Here is a 21,037-nt window from a genome sequence, read left to right as displayed (position 1 = left end):
GTGTCAGAATTGAGTTGTATCGTTGGGCCAGTTGGTGTTGGGGAACTGGAGAAGCGGTGTCAGAAAATGCCACGTGATAGGCGAGTAGAGGGGGAAATAGTGTAAAAACAACAGCCGACTAAAGTGTGGGTGGGGGGTGCCTGGCTGACTCCGCTGGAGGACGTGCGTCCTTGATCTCAGGGGTCGTGAGTTGGAGCCCCACATCGGGTGTAGAGCTTACTGGGAAAAAGTGTGGTGGTTTTATAGAGATGAAGTAGGTCATGCCAGTGGAAGGGGACTTGGGGTTCAGGCCAGGGACAGCTCTGAGCCCTAGAGAAGGGAGCTGGGACTGGGTGTGAGAGAGCTAATGGTGGCATGATGGCTGGTGTGTCACTTCCTGGCAGTGTGAGCTGCTCTGAGTTGCACCGTCCCTGAGACTCAATGTCAAGAACAGTAAAATAGGGATAGTCCCATCCCACATGGGCGGTTTAATGAGACGAGCTTTGTGGAAATGTACAAACTGTGAGGCGCTGGGAGTGTTTTAATTCGGTGGGGGTGAACGTTTATTGATCCATAAACGCCTTTAGCCAGCCCGGAGCTAGGACCCCCAAGTTCACCCAGGGAGCGGGCGGTGCCTGCAGGGAAGAACAGGCCGGAGGCTTTTGCCAAATCCGACCAAGAGACCATGGGGCCTGAGGCTCAGCCTGGCTTTATCTTCTTTCCCTGCCCCGCCTTCTCCTGCAGCCTTCATTCCTGTCCTTACAAAGGCCCTCCAGTTGCTCGGAGTCTTTTCTCCACACTTCCATGTGCTGGGATCTGCCCAGCAGCCTTTGTGAGCCAGCAGGCCTGTGGGCTTGCCTCCAGCTTCCTGCCTTTTAAGCGAGTGGCTTTGATGCCCGCCCCAGACCCTCAAGGAAGATGTGTCGCCTCCGGCAGGGGCTGTGAAGCCCATCCTCCGCTTCCTGCCCATACCAGCAGCAGCTGCTCTTAGCAGCGGGCTTCCTCTTGTCTTCCCCTGCTCTGGGAGAGACAGGCTGTCCCGCAAGTCCCACAAGTCCACGGGGCCTCCTGCTGCTTCCTCGGGCAGGTGGCTCGAGTCCAAAGCCCATGGGGTTTGGTTGCAAGTCCGCCCTGGTGAGCTGGCACGGGGCTGTCTGTGGTCAGGGCCCCCGGAAATGGGCTGTCCCCTTGGGAGTAGAGGCATCTGCACTTGACCCACAGTAGGGAGCACTTGCAGCCTGCCCATCTAGGATCCTTCACCCGCTGGCACGGAAGGTGCTGGAGGCCGGAACCTGGGCCAGCCCCGCACCCCTCCGTTTGTACTCCTGACCCTCTCTGCTTGGCTGCAGTCAGACTCTGCTCTGTGCACCCTTGCCACCCTGCAAACTGCCTGTCCAGTTGCGATTGGCCCAAGAGCATCCTGCCCCTCAAGGTGGGCACAGGGGCGCCTAGACGGAGCGAGGACCCCAATGCTCCGTCACGCCTTCGCTCCACCACCGACAGAGGCCAGCCTATCAATTTCCTGCTGCGATTCCCAGATGGCTGGGGATCCCGCCTGCGTGTAGGGTCCCAGCCCACCGCCCTTTCACTCCCTCTCACGACATCATACTCATCCCTTCCTGAAAAGCCATTTTAATTAGCTTACACAGCAGCAAAGAGGGAGCCGTGGACGATGAACCCGATGGGCTGTGCTTTAGAAACCGCCAGGTCTCTCTCGGGGCTCTGAACAGGACTAGCAGCAGTTCTAGAAGAGGCCCCAGGCCTCTGACCGCAAAGGCAGGGAAAAGCCGGCCCCACAACGCCGCTGGCGAAGCGGTGGGCTACACGTGTTCAGCAGACGAGGGTGGTGGAAGCGAGTGTGGACTCACACGAGGCTCTCAGAGATTCCATCCTGCAAGACCTCTGGCCAGGGCCGTGTTTAAGTCTGGGTCAGGCAGAGTTCCGAAGAGCCACAGAGAAGAGCTGAGAGGTCTGGCCAGCAAGCCCCAGAGGGAGGGCAAAGGCACTGGGGCAGATGCAGCCAGGGACAACACGCACTGGGAGCTCAGGCTGCAACATCCCTTGCAAACAAAGCCATCCACGTAGCTCAGGGGCCTTGGTCTCCACAAGGCCTCCGTCTCAGCCAAGCACAACGGGCATCTCCCAGGCCACAAATGAGAGCCAAAGCACCAGCCCTGTCCCACAGCAGCATGGGGATGGATGGGGGGCTGGGTCAGCGTGGGGACCGGACCATCCTCAGCTAGTGGCAGTTCTGACAGCTGGGGTGGCAAGGAATCCCATTCACCCGGCAACGGCAGCCCCCACTGGTGTCTCCTGGGCCCTAGAGGATGGGGAGGAGAGAAGGTCATGGCAGTGAAAACAGTGCCCCGCCCCCAGCCCGCCCCGCTGCTCCATCACACCCTCAAAGCCCTGCACACCCCCACTCTGGCCCTTCGCTCGGGCAGGGCCGCCTGCCACGAATGGCTTTCTTGGCCTCAGCTACCTGGCCGAGGCAGTCAGTTAAGATCTTTCTGGGCTCCCGCAGCAGCCCTAATTACAGGGTCCCAGTCTGTGCTCCCCTAGACCCAGAGCAGGCAAGGGACGTGATGGCTGTCTGCAAATCCTGGGTGGGTCAGCACATTGGCAGCTTGAGAGACGCTCCCTCTGCCTCCGTCCGTCCCAGGGTCCACCTGGATACAACTACGAGCCCCCGACCCCAGGAACTCAGCCCTGATAAACACAGCTGCCTTTGGCGGAGCCCTTCCCTTGCATGCTTTCATTTGGTTTTGAGGACAAGCCTGCAACACGCCTGCCATCATCTCCATTTCACAGATGAAGAAACCGAGGCTCAGAACAGCCTAACCACACAGCCGGTGTGCACCAGAGCCGGGGACCCGCTCTGCCTCTGAGCCCAGACTGAATCCTCACTCACTGCCCTCTAGGGTGCGGTCAGCAAACTTTTTCTGCAAAGTGCCGCTTCCATCAGGTGTCTGGGGCCATCGGGTCTCGGCCTTTGTAGTGCAAAAGCGGCCACGGACGGTACACAACGAATGCACGTGGCTGTGCTCCCAGAACACGCTGCTTGTGGACGTGAAACTCGCGTCTCGCATCATTTTCACGTGTCACACCAAACAACTTCTTTTCTCGATACTTTTCAACCATTTAAAAAATGTAAAAACCGTCCTCACTTTACAAACTGGATGGATCCAGGCAGGGAGTTGGATTTGGCCCAGGGGCTGTTCCCCACTCTGGGGGGAGGCCCACGGGCGCCTCCCCGTCATGCTCCCCAGCCTCTGCTTCCCCCCGCCCGCCCCCAAGACTCACCCCAGGCCCCCAGCGTGGGCCCTTGGTGACCCAGCAGATTTCGGTGTGGCAGACGGTGCAGCGGATCCAGTCACAGCCGTCCTTCTTCTGCACCACGATGCGGCACTGTGGGCAGTGCATGGCCTCGCCCTGCTGCAGCATGGACTGGGGCACGGCAGGTGCCAGCCTTCAGCCGGGCTGGGGCGGCTGCCGGCCAGAGCCCTCCCTGACCCCTGGCCCACCGCAGGGACAAACCGGCTGGCCCTCTGGGGGTGTGGGGTCACTCTCCTACGCTCTTCTGCCTTTTGTAGACGTGCTCCCCGCTGCTCACCCCGTGACCGCTTGTCCTAACCAGTCCCGCTTCTGGATGGCAGTGACCAGCCCTTTCTGAGAACTGAGAAGCCCCCAACCCGCGGACCGAACCCTCCCAGAACCCAAAGCCCCAGGCCTCAGCCTTGACCCTGCCTCACCCTGAGCATCTCTGTTGTCTGCCTGGCGGCCACATCGTTCTGGGCCCGCAGGGCCAGGTCGTCCTGGTACTCCTTGCAGTTCATCTGCTCGTGGATGGCCTGTGGCGGGCGAGGGGCTCGATGTGAGAAGGCTCCAGACCAGTCTGGAGAGACCAGAGACGGGCATCGTCTCGTCTGGTCTCGAGACCAGTCTCGTTAGAGGTCAACCACTGAGGCGATGAGGGCGGGGAGCGGCCTGAGGTCAGGGTCCGGCAAGACTGTCTGGGTTTGGGGTCCGGGCTCAATTCAGGACAGGGGTTGAGCATCAGTTTGGGGCCAGGGGCGGGTTGGTCTGGGACTGGGGTTCTATCAGGAGGCCAGGATCAGGGCTCAGTTTTGGGCCAAGGCTCAGGCTAGGCTGAGGTTCCACCGAGAGCCAGGGCTCGGTCCAAGGGTTAGGCTCAGTTTGGGGCCCGGACCAGGCCCCACCATCGACATGCGGCTGTCCGTGGTGAAACGACCAGGCTGGGGTCACAGCTCCTTCCCAGGAGAACAAGCACCGAGGTGCAGTGAGCTCCTGGCAGGACTAGGGTGACTGGATAGCGTGGGCCCCTGTCCCCACCTTACACAGCAGGCAATTGACGTGGAAGCACACTGGGCAGGTAAACTCGTTGACATCATCCTCAAAGAAGCACCATCCCTTACAGTCCGGAGTCTTGCAGTGGTAGCTGAAGGCACTGCGGTTTTCGGCGATGGAGACGCCCAGGTCCAAAAATCGCTGGTAATCCTCGGGGGGCAGCAGCTGCCGAGAGGCCACAACCTTGTTTGCTCGGGGTTCAGAACAGCTGACGAGGGCCCTCCCAGCCACCAAATATCCTCCAGGAAGCCCTCGACCCATGAAGTCCAACCCAGCCCTGCTCAGTGTTTAAAAACTCCATTCAAGGGGCGCCTGGGTGGCTCAGTTGGTTAAACATCCAACTTTGGCTCGGGTCATGATCTCACGGTTCGTGGGTTTGAGCCCTGCCTCGGGCTCTGTGCTAACAGCTCAGAGCCTGGAGCCTGCTTCGGATTCTGTGTCTTCCTCTCTCTCTCTCTGCCCTTCCCCTGCTGGCACTCTGTCTCTTTCTCTCTCAAAAATAAAAGCATTAAAAAAAAATTTTTTTTTAAATAAAAACTCTCGGGGCGCCTGGGTGGCGCAGTCGGTTAAGCGTCCGACTTCAGCCAGGTCACGATCTCGCGGTCCGGGAGTTCGAGTCCCGCGTCGGGCTCTGGGCTGATGGCTCGGAGCCTGGAGCCTGTTTCCCATTCTGTGTCTCCCTCTCTCTCTGCCCCTCCCCCGTTCATGCTCTGTCTCTCTCTGTCCCAAAAATAAATAAAAAAACGTTGAAAAAAAATTTTTTTTAAATAAAAATAAAAATAAAAACTCTCATTCAAAAAGTGGATTAGAAGTTCTGGAGATGGACAGTGGTGACAGGTGCACAATGTGAGTGTACTTAATGCCACAGACCTGTACACTTAACATGGTAAAAATGGGGGGAAAAAAGAAAAGAAAAATGGTAAAAATGGGAAATTCTGTTATGTATATTCTACAATTTAAAAAAAAAAAAGTAAAAATGAACAAAAATAATAACCAGCAATGCTGGCGAAGATGTGGTTAAACTAGTATCCTGGTACATCACACTGGGAGACAGCTGTGTGGCAACTGTTTCAACAAAACTTCTCTGACCCTTTAGGACTCACTCCCCATCTACAGGTTTATGCCAAGAAAATAATGTACAAGAAGAGACACCATTCAAAAAGTTCTTGAAGCATTCATTACAAACTGAGAAACTGGAATTATTAAGAGAAGAGATATAAGCAGGATACATGCCATAGAGATTTATAATAATCCTCAGAAAGGTTCTATAGCAACATAGCAAAAGGTGTATCTATGCGGGTCACAAGTAAAAATCATGCCTACGTTCCCCATGTTGATTGCGGGCTGGTTACGAGAGTTACGTCTGTCAAAATTCACCCAACTGCAGCTTAACAATGGGTGCTTTTTATTGCCTGCAAAGTTCACCTTAGTAAAGCTGATTTAAAAAGGAATAAAATCATGTCTGCCCACAGACACCCAGGGAAACGGAAAAAATGTATCCGGGGATTTTCTGGGATGCGGGGGCTGTGGGTGACTTTTCTCTTTGATTTCTGTTCCGGTTGGTTCTATGTGGTTTAGGCAGGTTTTTTGTAAAGATAAACTCCACTGCGTCACCCTGCTGATCTCTGCCCCTTTCTCCCTCTGCCACACCTGAGCATTCTGAGTCTTGGGTCAACTCCCAAGGCCTCTGGGGAAGCACAGGGCCCTGCGGCCCCCTGGAAGGAGCTCTGGCCCCATCACAATGCCCTTGGCAGGGGTGGACCTCAAGGGAAAAACCCCTGGATGATGACCATGGGTGCCGGGACATCTGGAAGGACTCTATGTCTGGGGGCCTTTCCAGGCCCGAGTGAGAAGGCCTCAGCAACCACCCAGAGCCACCCTTCCCCGGTGCCCCACAGACAACAGATAAAAATGAGGCTGTTCTTGGATGTGGGGAGAAGTTCCCCAAGTTCTACCCTTTCTGCCTCCCCTTTTGGAGCAGAGGTAGACCCCTTGGGCTCCAGGAAACACTTGGTGCAGTCAGGGACGTTCTCGGAAGCAGGATCCTAAGGGAGAGGCAGGAGGTACAGAGGTCTCGCGGATGTGCCTGTTGGTGGGGGGGGGGGGGGGGGGTCTCCCATTTGGACCTCAGCCACTTTGACCCTGCCTCCATGTTTTGGTCTGGGGACCCCAAGATGCCCAATTCTGAGAAGGCCAGTCCCGAGCAGTTTAAAAACCACGAATCAGGCCCAGCAGTCGATTTTCCAGGTGGGGAAATGGAGACTCCAAGAAGGGTGGGATCTTGATGATAATCATAATAGTAACAGCGAACACACTCGTGCAGATGTGTGCAACACCGGAATGGATTGCTGGAGAAAGGGCCCCGATTTATTCGTGTCTCCCTGACTCCACACCCTTGGATGGTGCCCTCGCGGGGACTACGGGCTCGAGCATGCTCACGGGGATGGCAGCAAGTAAAAAGAGCAGACGCGTGGCAAGCACTCTTGCACTGGAGCTCCCTGCTGGCTGCTCCGGGACCCTGGAGGCCACCAGCCCGGGAGCAGGCCTTGGCCAGCCTGCCGGTGGGTGACAGAGCAAAGCGGAAACAGGCCCAGCCGCCCCGCCATTGCAAATAAGGCCATCATAAATCAGCCCGTGACAGCTGATCCACCGGCTAAACCCACATGGGACCAGCCAGGCCCAGCTGGAGCTAGAAGAATCATCTGGCTAAGTCCAACCCCGATGACTCACTTGCAGATTCGTGAACTAAATAAACAGCGGTTGTTTGAAGACACTACGTCTGGGATAACTTGTCAGGCGGCAAAAGCAAACGGATGTGAGGGCTCACCCATTACTCTGAAGTCTTACACGCACGCTCTACTGTATTCTTTGCAACCTTCGAAGAAGCTAACTGCGACCCTAGCTGAGATGAGAACACCAAGGCACGGGGTGAGGATCTGACCGGAGGTCACCCAGGCCAATGGCCCCAGAATTTCCCCATTCTTAATGGCTCTGCTGTCCTTCCTTCCCAAGAGTGCTTTCTTTACCGCCTACTTTCCCCAAGTCCCGTCCTGTTCACTGCTTGGCCCTCAGCAGCCCACACAGAAGGCTCCGGATAAATGTGTACTGAGACCGGTGCCCCCAACCCCATCCCCACCTGCCAGCTCAGGGTGTGCCCTCCGCCCCTGGCCTTACCGCCCGGATCTCCCTCTCCAGCAGCTTGCCCGAGCACGAGTACGTGTTGTCAATGAAGGGGCAGGAGACCTCGGCCTCCTGGCTGTTGCGGATGGTGCCCTGCAGACACTCCCTGGAGGGGGTGAAGGGCGGGAGGGGGAGGTTAGGGTCATCTGAACCCCATCCACCTGGATTCCACCCCTCACGTAGTGAGGCCTGACCCCAGGTGGGCTTCTCTTCAATTCCCCTCTTCCTTCATATCCCTCCCATAAACCCATCTCCAAAGCGTTCACTTCTGTGCACCCCACAGCCACCCCCCATTGCTCTGGTCCAGGCCCCCATCACTCCTTGCCTGGAGCAGAGCAGAAGCATCCTTCCCGGGATCCCTGGGCCCACCTCGCCCTCCGACACCATTCCCAACACACTGGCCTCACAGTCCCCAGCAGCCCCCCATCCGGATCCGCCCAGAACAAACCTGCTCGCCTCACTACGGCTCACAAGAGCCCTGAGGATTTGCCCTCTCTAACTAATCTCTCGGTCCATCTCTGCTCCAGCCACACCGACGCCTGCTTGGCCACAGACAGGCCAGGCACACCGCTGCAGCAGACCCTCCGGTCTCTGCTCAAATGCTACCCCCTTAGGGGCTCTCCTGACCCGCTCCTGGAGCAGGGCCCCTGTTCTTTGATCAGAATCCACTAATCACAATCCGCTGGTGCTTAGCATTTGACACAATTTACAATTCCATCAGCGATTATTCGATTAATATCAGACTCTCTCCACCGGAACGTAAGCTCCAAGGAGGCAGGAACTGAGCTGCTTTGTTCCCTCCTGGATCCCCAGGCCTGGCACAGTCCCTGGCACCCAGGGGCCGTGCGAATGTCCGCTGTGGTCAAGGCGGACATGGTCTGCACAGCCCAGGACCGGTGGCCTGGCGGAGCCTCAGAGAAGGACGGTCTGCCCACCAGCCAGGCGGAGAGCGGGGCTGGCTCAGTCTGCCGGCGCTAGGGCCTCAGTGCCCTTGGCTGGGCCTGCCGCAGAGAGCGGCAAAGGGCGCAGGCTCTGGAACCAGAATGCCTGAGCAGTGTGGCCTTGAGCAAGCGGCTGGCCTCCGAACCTCACATTCCCCCTCTGCAAAATGGGGAGACAGCGCCTACCTCGCAGGTTTTTGTGAGCGTCCAATGAGATGTAAGCGCACAGGCCCCACCCACTCTCAGCCCTCCGGTAATCGGCGGCTGCGACAAACGCTGCGTTGCTGGGGGTGGGGTTGGGGGCCGCACCTGCAGAAGGCGTGCAGACACTCACGCAGCACCACGGCATCGCCGGGCGCCAGCACCAAGTAGCACACGGGGCACTCGGTGGGCTCGGTGTTCAGCACCAGGCTCCTCTGATCCAGCTGGACGTGTTGCAGGTAGTTTCCCTCCTGCTGCTGCTGCTTCCGCTGGGCACACGGGGCGGGGCCGCGGAGCGGGTCAGGGTCTCGGGGGAGGGTCAGACCAGGAAGGGGGCAGGACCAGGGGGCCAGGTCAGACCCCGGAGGCGGGGCAAAGCTGGGGGAGAGTCAGGATCCCTGGGTGGGGGTGGAGGTGGCCTGGCAGTGGGCGGGAGACGAGATGATGGGAAGGATGGGGCCAGGGCAGGAGGGGAGGCGGGGAAGCCAATGACAGGAGGCGGGCCAGGCAGAGGCAGGTTGGAGCTGCAACCAGGGGTCAAGCCACGAGAGGGAGTGATGGCAATAGTGAAGGGAAGGAATCTGAGGGGGTAGTCTGGGGGTCTTAAGAGGGTTCACATCCCCGCCCAGAAGCAGGGCGGGGGGTGGTGGAGTCGGAGCCCGTCAAGGTCAAAGAGTGGGTCAGGGGTATGGGGGTGGTGATAAAGCTAGAGAGCAAAGCAAGACCGGAGAGAGGACGGGGTCTGGGCCAAGGTTGTAGGTAAGACCACGAATGAGGTCATGGCTGGGGTGGGGCAAGGGCAGCACTGGGTCCGAGGAGAAAGCAGGTGGGGGGCATCCAATCAGAATGGGGGACACTCAGGGTCTGGCATCTGTGTAATCAGGGCTTGTGTCAGGATCGGGGGGCATAACTACGGAAGGGGCAGGACAGAGGGCAGGGCCAATCTTACAGGGAGCAGTGAAGGGCCCGGTCCAGGCTCCTAGGAAGTCAGGGGTGAACCCCAACGGGGAGGGAGGGGGTCGGGAGTAGCAGGGTCCAGGGTGAGGTCATGTCTAAGTGGAGCAGTAACTATCACAGGTGGATAAGGGTAAGGTGGATACGAGCGTGGTCGGAAACAGGGTGCGGGAGTCACAGCCTGGGGCAGTCGTGTGCACGGTGGGTGTGTGTCAAAGCTAGGGGCGGAGCCACAGCCGAAGTGGGGGCGGGGCATGTGATCACAGCCTGGGAGCAGGGTCTCAGCACTTAAGACCTCCAGGAGAGGGCGGGCCACAGTCAAGTGCGGGGTCAACAGCAGCGGGGGGGTCAGGAGGGGGCAAGGCAGCCACGGGGTTGGAGCGGCAATGCGGAGGTGCCTCCCGTCCCACCGTACGCCTCCCCGCCCGGTCCACAGGTGTTTGGTCCGAGGCCGCCGCGCCCACCTGTTGGTACTGGCGCAGCGCCTCCTCCTCGCCCGCCAGGCGCGCTCTCTCCTCCTCGTCCGGCTGGTACGAGGCGGGAACCTGGTAGGCCTCAGGCCGCGCCCGGCAGCACATCTCGCAGCCAGGCCTCGTGGGCTTGTTAATGAAGGTGCAGCCGGGGCACTGCCAGCCCACCTGGGGGCAGAGTCGGAGGGTGTGGGGCTGAGCACGGCGCGGGGAGGGGTCCGGGAGCGTGGAGGCGGAGTCGGGGGCGGGGCGCGCGGTCAAGGGCGCGCGCGGAGGTGGGGGCGGCTTACCGGCGGGGGTTCGGGCGCGGCTTCGGGCTGGCCCCGCCCCGGCTCCTGGGGGGCTCCGGGCTTGGTGGGGGCTGGCTCCAGGGGGCCCCGGGGCTGAAGCGTGAGGTCCTTGAAGCCCAGATCTAGGGAGGAGGATTTAGGGGGTGGCAGATCCACGCAGCCCACTTGGCGCACATTCTGTGTCAGCCGCGCGCCCCGCACAGCTCCGCTCCTTCGTCTTCTCCCTCCTCCCTGGGGGAGTCTCCAGCTCGGTTCCCCAGGTGAGCCCAGACCTGGCTGAGTGTCGGGCTCCCACAAAGTCAGAGTCCCTCCTCCACCCGTGAATGCTCCCGCGTGCTCCCGGCTTAAAACCCCTCCGCCTAAAGACAGGCCTCCTATGCTCAAGTTATGCACCTAGAGGGACAAACACTTCTGTCCTGCTCCTGCCAAATCCTGAATCTGCAACCATTCATGAAGGACCATCGGACAGAAAAGCGGAAAAACAAACAAACAAACAAACAAACAAACAAAAAACTGGCTGGAGTCTTCAAGTATCAGGACAGTCACAGGAAGACTAGGGCACCAAAGACTGAAAGACCCTGGGAGACACGACGCCATGGCCAGGTCTCCTGCTATAAAGGACATTAGTGAGACAACTGGTCAAATCTGGGTAACATGTGTGGATTAGATAACAGTACTTTATCATTGTTGGTTTCCTAAATTTGGTAGCTGTATATGGTAATGTAAGAAAATGACCCTATTTTAAAGAAAATGCACACTGAAATTTTTAGGGGAGAGGGATACATCATGTCTGCACTTCAGAACCGTTCAGAAAACAAGTATTTATGCATATAAAAACAGTTGTGTATAGAGAATGATAAAGCAAAGCAGTTGTGGTGAAATGTTAATATTTGGGGGAATACACGCGAAAGGTCCTTGGGAATTTGTTATGCAATTCTTTGTACAACTTTGCACCTTTTCTGTGTGTCTGAACTATTTCCAGATAAAAATTTTAAAAATTGAGAATAAATGCTATTATTATCATGGTATCCAATTTACAGATTTAGAAACTGAGGAGTGGAGACAGGAAGGGACTGGCCCAAGGTCACACAGCTGATAAATGCTGGGGCCGGGGGCTGGACTCAGCCCCTCTCCCCCAGACCACCGGCTCCAGAAATGGCTCCCTCCGGGGGGGTGTCCTTTGTGCACTATGGATAAGGTCCTCCTGGTGAGAGTTCCTGACCAAAAGTCCACGGACTCTGCTCCCTCTTGCCCTGCGACCTCAGATGAGTCCCGTGCCACTCAGAGGCAGAGTCTCACCTTCCAGCATCCGCAACTGCCTCTCCCGCTGCAGCTCCTGAGGGTTAAGTGAGGTGTTGCAGGCTGACAGCAGGTAGAGGTAGGCGCTGTCCCCATTCCGCCGCACCCCATGGGAGTGCAGGGTTTCCTGGTCCCGGGCCAGCCGCTGCCCAATGACCCACTGCTGTAGGACGGGTGGAAAGCCGTAGTCCAGGAATACCTGGCGGGGACATGGAGAGAGGGAGAGGGGAAAGGGAGGACCAGAGTAAAGAGAAGTGGACGTAAAATGGGAAGCGTCTGCCCTGATGTTTCCCTTTCGTGTACCCCCTCCACTTCTGCCTGCACCCCCCCCCCCAACTCACCATGTCCTTGAGGGAAGCCACTGTCATGTCCGGACGCACTGTGAGCCAGATGGTGACTGTGTGCATCTGAGCATCCTCCACACTCACCCACAGCCTGCGGAGAAGGTCACAGGTCCAACCTCAGCCACCAGCTGCTGGCACGTACCTGTCTGCACGCTTGTGCACGCAGCTACACGTGTACATATACACGCGCACGCGCCCACAGACGCCCAGTCTGGGTTAGGAGGCCTTTCCTGGATTCCCGCAGCCCTGTGCTTCCTCCTGAATCAGAACCCGCTGCTTAAACCCCTGCGGTGGCTCCACGCTCTTCTGAGAATCCAATCCGGACTCACTGCGGCACACGAGGGCCTCCGTGATCCGGGCCCCTCCCTACTCTCCAGCCTCCTGTCATTCCCTCCTTTGCTCTTTAGCCAAACCACCGATCGTTGTTATTTACTATATGCCACGATGCTTCAAAGCACTAAATATGTTTCTTTTTTAAAATTTTTTTAAACATTTATTTATTATTGAGAGACAGAGCATGAGCTGGGGAGGGGCAGAGAGAGGAGGAGACACAGAATCCGAAGCAGGCTCCGGGCTCCGAGCTGTCAGCACAGAACCCGATGCGGGGCTCGAACGCACAAACCGCGAGATCGTGACCTGAGTCGAAGACGGACGCTTAACCGACTGAGCCACCCAGGCGCCCCAGCACTTAGTATGTTTTAGCCCATTTAATCCTCTCCACAAACCCAGGAGGTAGATACTATTGTCACTGCTGTTTTACAGATAAAAGCATGAGGCACGGACAGGTTACGCTGAGGCTACCAAGTAACACTGAGACTGTGAGAGGCAGGACTTCAACCCAGTGTTATTCCAGAGAAACACCAGCTTTCTCAAGGAAGGACCCTTCAACATTTCTGGAAGATCAAAAGCATGAAAGGGAAGGGCTACGATGAAAAAAACCAGAACTGGATCCCAAAGGACACAGACACATCAGAGCACAGAACAAGAACAGCAAGAAATAATCAGTAAATGAGGACGAGTTCCTGGAAATGTACAAAGTGACTCCGGACTAACCTAACCTTTATTTATTTATTTTTTTTTTTTTAATTTTTTTTTTCAACGTTTATTTATTTTTTTTGGGACAGAGAGAGACAGAGCATGAACGGGGTAGGGGCAGAGAGAGAGGGAGACACAGAATCGGAAACAGGCTCCAGGCTCCGAGCCATCAGCCCAGAGCCCGACGCGGGGCTCGAACTCACGGACCGCGAGATCGTGACCTGGCTGAAGTCGGACGCTTAACCGACTGCGCCACCCAGGCGCCCCTAACCTAACCTTTAGATCCAACTACAAGTTCACAAGAAAAACTGGAGATACTTAAATGACACCCCGAGGTGGCAGTTAATAAATCCAGCATGTGGGGGAATTCTGGAGGTCCAAGACCAAGGTTCTTAAATTAATGGCATAAAAATAAAGAGGAGGAATTAAAAAGACAAGATTAAGAAAGGATACATGTCGGGGCGCCTGGGTGGCTCAGTCGGTTGAGCGTCCAACTCCGGCTCAGGTCATGGTCTCGCAGTTCATGAGTTCGAGCCCCGCATCGGGCTCTGTGCTAACAAACAGCTCAGAGCCTGGAGCCTGCTTCGGATTCTGTGTCTCCCTCTCTCTCTCCCCCTCCCCTGCTCATGCTCTGTCTCTCAAAAATAAATAAATGTTTAAAAAAAAAAAGAAAGAAAGAAAGGATCCGTGTAGATCTTCTCTGGCTCCTAACTGGAATAACCCAACTATAAAAACTGTCAATGAGATAATCAGGGAAATTATACTATAAACTGTATTAGGGGATTTTAAGGGATTATTCTTAATTTTTTAGATGTGATAATGGTATTGAGGTTAATAAGCAAGTCATAGGGAGGTAATGTACAGGCATGGTGACTATCGTTAACATTTCTGCCTCATGTTTCTGAATACTGCAGGCAATAAATCCTAAAAGCTCTCATTGCAAAAAATAATAATAATAAGGGCGGCTGGCTGGCTCAGTTGGTAGAGCATGTGACTCTCGATCCCAGGGTGGTGAATTCAAACCCCATGTGGGGTATAGAGAATACTTAAAAAAATAATACGTAAGTATGTGAGGCAATGGATGTTAACTTATTGTGTTCATCACTGCACAATTACATACATGTACCAAGTCATTATGTTGTGCATCTAAACTGGTTCTGAGACTCGATTTCCAACATGTGGATGGGAAGAGGCAGGCTCCTGCAATTCTCAGGCACCAGCAGGGCGTCCTCCATTTCAACTCAATTCTGACCCAATCTACCCAGAAACAGCAGCAGTGCCCGCAGCTTGAGGGCTCAGTCCTACGAGACCGCCCCCTCTCAAATGGCAGTCGTAAGCCGGTACTGCGTCATGGGATACAGAATCGGGAGTTCCAACAGCCCACTCCTGGGATTCCGTTAATTTGCTAGAGCAGTTCACAGAACTCAAACATTTTGCTTACGAGACCACTGGTTTGTTATGGAAGGACATAATTCGGGGACAGCCCGATGGAAGAATCTGGAAGAGATGCACAGTGCGAGGCATACCATCCGGGAAAGGGTGGTAGCTTCCCTGCCCTCTGGAGTGCTCTAGCGTCCCCAGATCTCCACGTGTTCACCAACCCAGAAGCTCTGTGAACCCCGCCCTTTTCAGTTTTTATGAAAATCTCATTACATAGGCGTGACTGATGAAACCATTGCCACTGGGGACTGATTCTACCTCCAGTCCCCGTCCCCTCCCAGGAGGTCAGGGGGATGGGACTGAACACTCCAACCCTCTAATCACACTGGCTGGTTTCTCTGGTGAGCAGCGGCCCCCATCCGGCCCCCATCCTTAGGTGACCTAGGGAGGTTCCAAAGGTCACCTCATTTGCACAACAAAAGGCACCTTTACCACTCGAAAAAACGTAAGAAGTTCCAAGGAGCTCTGTGCCAGGAAAGGACAAAGACCAAGAAAATATTCCTTATTATAATTCACAAGATCACAACACCTTAAACTAATACAATGTCCTGTGTCCATTATAGCTCGGTAAAACTCAAAAAGAAGATTGGGCACGAATGTTCACAGCATCATTATTCACGTTAGCCCCCAAGCGGGAAAACCCCAAATGTCCATCAAATGATTAATAGAGAAAATGTGGTATATTCGTACAATACATTATCATCGAGCAACAGAAAGGAATAAAGTTCTGATACGCGCCACCACACGGATGAATCGAGAAAACAGGATGCTAAGTGAAAGGAGCCGGACACAAGAGGCCACATGCGGTATGATTCCATTTCTGCGAAATGTCCAGACTAGGCAAGTCCCTGGAGATAAAAGTAGATTCGCGGCTGCCTAAGGCTGGGGTTGGGGAAAGGGAGGGAGATGAGCAGAGACTACAAATAAAAGCACGGACCGGGGTCCTTTACAAGGCGATGGAAAGTTACTAGGCAGCAGTGAAAAAGCAGGTGGGAGGGGGGAAGATAAGCACCATGATTCACTGAGTGAGTGACATGTGCCAGGCATTGTGCTAAGCATTCCGAGAGCAATTCAGTCTCCTGGGGAAAGATGACCAGCCTCCGTTCTCCCTTGCCTCTACTTGCTAACAGAAACCCTGAGTTCTACTTGGATGCCTAGTCGTGTTTCGTAGCCTCCCTTCAAGCCGAGCGTGGCTGTGAGAATACCTTCTGGTCCGCAGGAATTGAGTGGAAGAAGTGTGTGCAACTCTCTGAGCTGTGCCCTCAAGGGTGGGAGCGGGGGTCCCTCTTCCCTTCTGCAGAGGCCGCTTTTGGCCAACAGGCTTGAATGGCAACTTGAGTTAAGACAGACAGAAGGGGCCACAGCGACCATCACCGCGCTGAATGCAAACAGGCTCATTAAGCGACCCACCTCGAAATATCCCTAAGCCCCCGCTGACAAAGGGGTCACTCACACCAGGCACAGTGGCCAAAAAAGGGGAAACTCCAAACGTCCCCATATTCTCTCATTCTCCCCTGTAGCTCTAGCCCCCCACAGACAGTCCCTGCTTTGCTGTCCTGCCCACCGCTCCCTGGTGGTGTCTTCAACACAGTTCTATCTCTTTTGTTCTGCGCCTGCACAGCCAGCTTCTACCCAACTGGGTCGCCCCACATTTGGGGGCCCCCATCTGGCTGGGAGACACCACACCTTCCTCCCTACCGGCAAGAATGCTGATGGGATGGCCGGAGCTGGAACAGCCATTTTAGACCATGAAGCAAACCGCAGAATGGAGCCCATGAATGGCACAGCAACAAAACAGAAGCCTGAGTCTCCGGGGACCTACAGGAAGCACAGCCCCCACGTACAGACTGCCTGCCACCAAATTTATTTATGCCACCATTACAATGTTTTTTCTGTTATATGAGGACTAACATTCTATATGTGTTTTTTTTTTTTTAATGTTTACTTATTTTTGGAAAAAGAGAGAGAGACAGAGCACGAGCAGGGGAAGGGCAGAGAGAGAGGGAGACACAGAATACCCAGCAGGCTCCAGGCTCTGAGCTGTCAGCACAGAACCCAACACCGGGCTCGAACTCGCAAACCAGGAGATCGTGACCTGAGCCGAAGTCGGACACTTAACAGACTAAGCCACCCGGGAGCCCCGAGGACTAACATTCTTTTTTTTTTTTTTTTTTAACGTTTTATTTTATTTTTGAGACAGAGCATGAACGGGCGAGGGGCAGAGAGAGAGGGAGACACAGAATCGGAAACAGGCTCCAGGCTCCGAGCCATCAGCCCAGAGCCCGACGCGGGGCTCGAACTCACGGACCGCGAGATCGTGACCCGAGCTGAAGTCGGACGCTTAACCGACCGAGCCACCCAGGCGCCCCTCCGAGGACTAACATTCTTTTTTTTTTTTAATTTTTTTTTTTCAACGTTTATTTATTTTTGGGACAGAGAGAGACAGAGCATGAACGGGGGAGGGGCAGAGAGAGAGGGAGACACAGAATCGGAAACAGGCTCCAGGCTCCGAGCCATCAGCCCAGAGCCCGACGCGGGGCTCGAACTCACGGACCGCGAGATCGTGACCTGGCTGAAGTCGGATGCTTAACCGACTGCGCCACCCAGGCGCCCCAAGGAGGACTAACATTCTAATACACCTTCTAACAATCCTATGAGATGGCTTACTATTATTGCCTCATTTTTAAAATCAAAAAACCTCTGGAAATTCTGAGAGGTGAAGTGACTTGCTATAGATCTCACAGTGGATGACAGACAGAGCTTGGGTTTGAAGCTAGGTCTCCTGACACCAGAACCTGCCATTAAGAATAACTGGCGATAGGGGCGCCTGGGTGGCTCAGTCGGTTGAGCGTCCGACTTCGGCTCAGGTCATGATCTCGCGGTCCGTGAGTTCAAGCCCCGCGTCGGGCTCTGTGCTGACAGCTCAGAGCCTGGAGCCTGTTTCAGATTCTGTGTCTCCCTCTCTCTGCCCTTCCCCCACTCATGCTCTGTCATCTCAAAGATGAATAAACATTAAAAATTTTTTTAAAAGGAGAATAACCGGCAAGAATATACTGCGGCCCACTGGGTTCCAGGAAGCCCTAAGACTTAGGCCAGTCGTGCCCTCCTCACCTGATGTCCTGTGTTGGGGAGACCTCAGGCTTCAGTTGCACACTCAGGGGCACCCGTTGCTCTGCCAGCCAGATGGCACACTGCACTGCCACGTGTTCATCCCCGCCTGCCACTGCTCGGGTGAGTCTCAGGGCCATCTCCTCGGCTGAAATCCAGTACAATGGAAGCAGGTTAGCACACGGTTTATTTTCCAGGAGCTGGGGGAGAGGGAGGTGGTGGTCCCTTGCACCTACTGCTTCCTCTGTCTCCCTGGTGAACTCCTACATATCCTTCAGCACCCAGCTTAAAAATCCCTTTCTCTGATACTCCCCATTCCCCCTCCCTCCCTGTTCATGTAGTTCTATTTGTCCTTCAGACTCCCAGGCCCCCAAACTTCCATTCATTTATGTGACAAGGATTTACTGAGCTCCTACTGTGTACCAGCCGCTGTCCCAGAAACTGGGATTCGGCAGTGAATAAGATAAACGGGTCCCTGTGCTGACAGACCTCCCGGCCCAGCAAGGAGATAGACAGCAGAAAAAAATTCAGGTTGTGATCCACGCTGGCAAGGAAATAAACAGCATAAGGAGATCAGGGAAGGCCTCTAAGAGGAGGGGACACTGAAGCTGAGACCAGGAGAAGCTAGATGTGTCCAAACCCGGTTAGGGAAGAGTATTCCTGGTGGAGAGAAAGGTCAGGGCAAAGGCCTTGAGCCAGAAATGATTGGATGGGAACAGAAAGAAGCCAGTGGGGCTCCATCAGAATGAACAAGGGGGTGAATGGGGTAAGACTGTGAGGTCAGTGAAGCCAGAAGGGAACTGTGGGCTGACCGAGGGCTCTGGCCTAAGAACACAGAGGGACACGGGGTGGGTTTTGAGCAGGGTGATGACATGACCTGACATGTTCTACAATGCTGGGTGGAGGGGGCAAGAGGGGGCGCAAGGACCCCTGGTATTTAGGTCAACTGAGATCTGTCTCCTGCACCAGCCTGAGAGATCTCCTGTGTTCTCTGGGAGCTCTCCACCCCCATCACAACACAGTGCTGGCTCGTGGTGGCCTCAGGGACACGCCATAGTTGAAGGACCAGCCCCTGGAAGCAACCAGGCCCCAAAGAAGGAAACTGAGGGGCAGGTGGATAGAGGGAGGGTGCGGTTAAAGCCACCTCTCCCACCCTTCAGGGCAGGGGAGGCCAGGTCCTGCCGGGGCCCACCGCCTAAAGGAAGTTTCCCAGCCGCTTCCAGGCTGTGCCCACCTTTCTTGGTCTTCTCGTCCATCTGGCGTGGTTGCGCCCATGCCCCCAGGCGGGGGCAGCAGCTCCGGAGAAATGCTATCCCTGGGTCACCTGGGAGAGGGCGGATGACCACAAGTAATTCAGTCCCGGCCGCTGGCCTCCGGCCCGGCCCGAACCCTCTTTATGCCTTGGTGTCCCCGGATGGAATCGGGTAACATCACAAGCACCGGAGACCGGGTATGGGAACGGGCTGGGACCCTGCGTGGGAGGTGAAAGGGCAAAGGGCACCGAGCCAAGCCCACAATGGGCGACAGAGGAAGCGGGACAGACCTGGTGCAGGGATGAGGGTGATGCCGCACAGCCGGGCGCTGTTAGTCCCTGGGGAGGGAGGGCCCTCCCCCCAACTTCTCGCTTCTGGGAACACCCCTGGCGCCAGGGATTGCAGCCACACTCCCTCCCCTGGCGGGGCGGCCCCAGACAGTCGGGAGGGGAGGAGAGCAGCTACAGCGAAAGGGAAAGTGAAAGTGGAGGCCCCGGAAGTGGGGCAGCAGACTGTCGGGACATCCGGACACCCTCCCCCTCAACCGCCCGGCACACCCGGCGGCGACTGGCACCTACGCAGTCCCCGGCGGCGCCCGCCCTGCGCCGGGGTCGCGGTGGTCCGTGGTGCTCAAGGACCTTGACCGGGGTGACCCCTGTTGGGCTGATCCGGGACTCCCCGACCCTCACTCACCCGGCAGGCCGCGCCCGCACCGCCACGGGAAGGGGCGGGGGGCGGGTCTGGAGGGGAGGGGCGGGGCAGTGGCCGCCAGGGGCGGGGATTGGACGGTATGGGGGCGGGGCTCAGCCCTGTATACTCACCGGCACCCAGGAGGGTCAGCCCCATCCTCAGCTCCGTTTGCGAAACACAAACCGAGGCTCTATCCGCATTAGGCTCCTTGCTTCTCCTTTTGGCCCCAACAGGGCCCCAGCCCGCTGCCAGACAGTCCCTAGAGTGTAAATCAAACCGCGTCACTCCTCAAAACACTCCCGGTTCTTCCCAACACTCTCATAGCAAAGTAAAAACCGAGATCCTCTCCACAGCTGCAAACTGCCTCCCCTCCTCTTACTACTTTAAGCCTAAAAAATAAAACAGCCAGTTATTTTCAAAAAAAAAAAAAAAAGGGGGGGTGGTTATTCAGGAATAGCCAAGAGTTGCAGTTTGGGACATTCAAGCTGTGAAAAACCATGGGCAAATCTAACAACGCATAGAAACATTACTGAGATGGAGGGAATTGGGAGGCATGTTTTGAGCCAAAGTCCATTGGAGAAAAGCAAGAGTTCAGGGTGATGACACTTTCTCACTGGCTGAGTTACAGAGGTAGTGAATTTCTTGTAGGAGATCCAATGCACATCTTTTCCCTGTTGGGCTTGTAGTTGAGTCTTTCCTGTTGAGGACTCTGTTGGGGTATGTAATTGACAATTCTTCCCGTAATAGACCTCCGCAGTGGTACCTGTCAGAGCTCCCCTTCCTGGATTCCCCACTCCACTTCCGGGAGGAATGTTCAACCCATGGCTCACTCCACTCAAACCCACTGGCCTCCTAGGTCCTGGAATAAGGCAGACACACTCCACCTCGGGATCTTTGCATGTGCCATAACCCCAGTATCGTCATGGCTTGCTCTCTCCCTTTAGTTTAGTCGTTACCCAAAACTCTTCCCTGTTCACTCTATCTGAAATTTCATATACCCACATACATCCAGCATTTAATTTTTTTTAATGTTTATTTCCTGAGAGAGACAGACAGAAAGACAGAGTGTGAGCGGGGAGGAGCAGAGAGAGAGGGAGACACAGAATCCGAAGCAGGTTCCAGAATCCGAATCTGAGTTGTCAGCACAGAGCCCAATGTGGGGCTCGAACCCACCAGCCACAAGATTGTGACCTGAGTCGAAGTTGGACACTTAACCGACTGAGCCACCCAGATTCCCCCTTCCAGCATTTTATATCCTCCTTCCTGGCTTCATTTCTTTTTTTTCTAAAGCATATACTACTGGGGTGCCTGGGTGCCTCAGTTGGTTGAGTGGCTGACTCTTGATTTCGCTTAACCAACTGAGCCACCCAGGTGCCCCTGATCTGTGTCTGGTAATATTGCCATCTGAACTCTGAGTGTCTGTTTCTGCTGATTTTCACTTCTGTTGCCTTGTTTTCCTCTGGTGACCATTGCTGGTTTTTGATG

General features: G+C 55.5%; 1 protein-coding gene across 5 annotated transcripts; it reads right to left on the bottom strand.

Moving 5' to 3' along the window:
• Positions 1 to 1,595: 1,595 nt before the first annotated feature.
• On the bottom strand, positions 1,596 to 19,587 carry RBCK1 (RANBP2-type and C3HC4-type zinc finger containing 1). 5 transcript variants are annotated; one of them, XM_030309871.1, is made up of 13 exons: positions 19,556 to 19,587; positions 18,844 to 18,933; positions 17,613 to 17,757; positions 12,024 to 12,117; positions 11,683 to 11,881; positions 10,384 to 10,505; positions 10,088 to 10,261; positions 8,778 to 8,938; positions 7,522 to 7,633; positions 4,333 to 4,512; positions 3,732 to 3,830; positions 3,283 to 3,426; positions 1,596 to 2,299 (listed from the first exon to the last, which is right to left on the bottom strand). In XM_030309871.1, the coding sequence occupies exons 2-13, from the start codon at positions 18,863 to 18,865 to the stop codon at positions 2,219 to 2,221; spliced, it is 1,533 nt and encodes a 510-aa protein (XP_030165731.1). In that variant the 5' UTR covers positions 18,866 to 18,933; positions 19,556 to 19,587; the 3' UTR covers positions 1,596 to 2,218. The 5 variants fall into 5 exon arrangements, with proteins under 5 accessions (XP_030165731.1, XP_030165732.1, XP_030165733.1 ...); XM_030309872.1 differs by lacking the exon at positions 19,556 to 19,587 and adding an exon at positions 19,441 to 19,541; XM_030309873.1 differs by lacking the exon at positions 19,556 to 19,587 and adding an exon at positions 19,153 to 19,401 and having other exon boundaries at positions 3,283 to 3,387.
• Between the last annotated feature and the right edge of the window lie 1,450 nt (positions 19,588 to 21,037).

Source organism: Lynx canadensis, chromosome A3 (genome assembly GCF_007474595.2).
Source record: "Lynx canadensis isolate LIC74 chromosome A3, mLynCan4.pri.v2, whole genome shotgun sequence".
Lineage (NCBI taxonomy): Eukaryota > Metazoa > Chordata > Mammalia > Carnivora > Felidae > Lynx > Lynx canadensis.
This window is presented reverse-complemented; position numbering and strand designations above follow the sequence as displayed.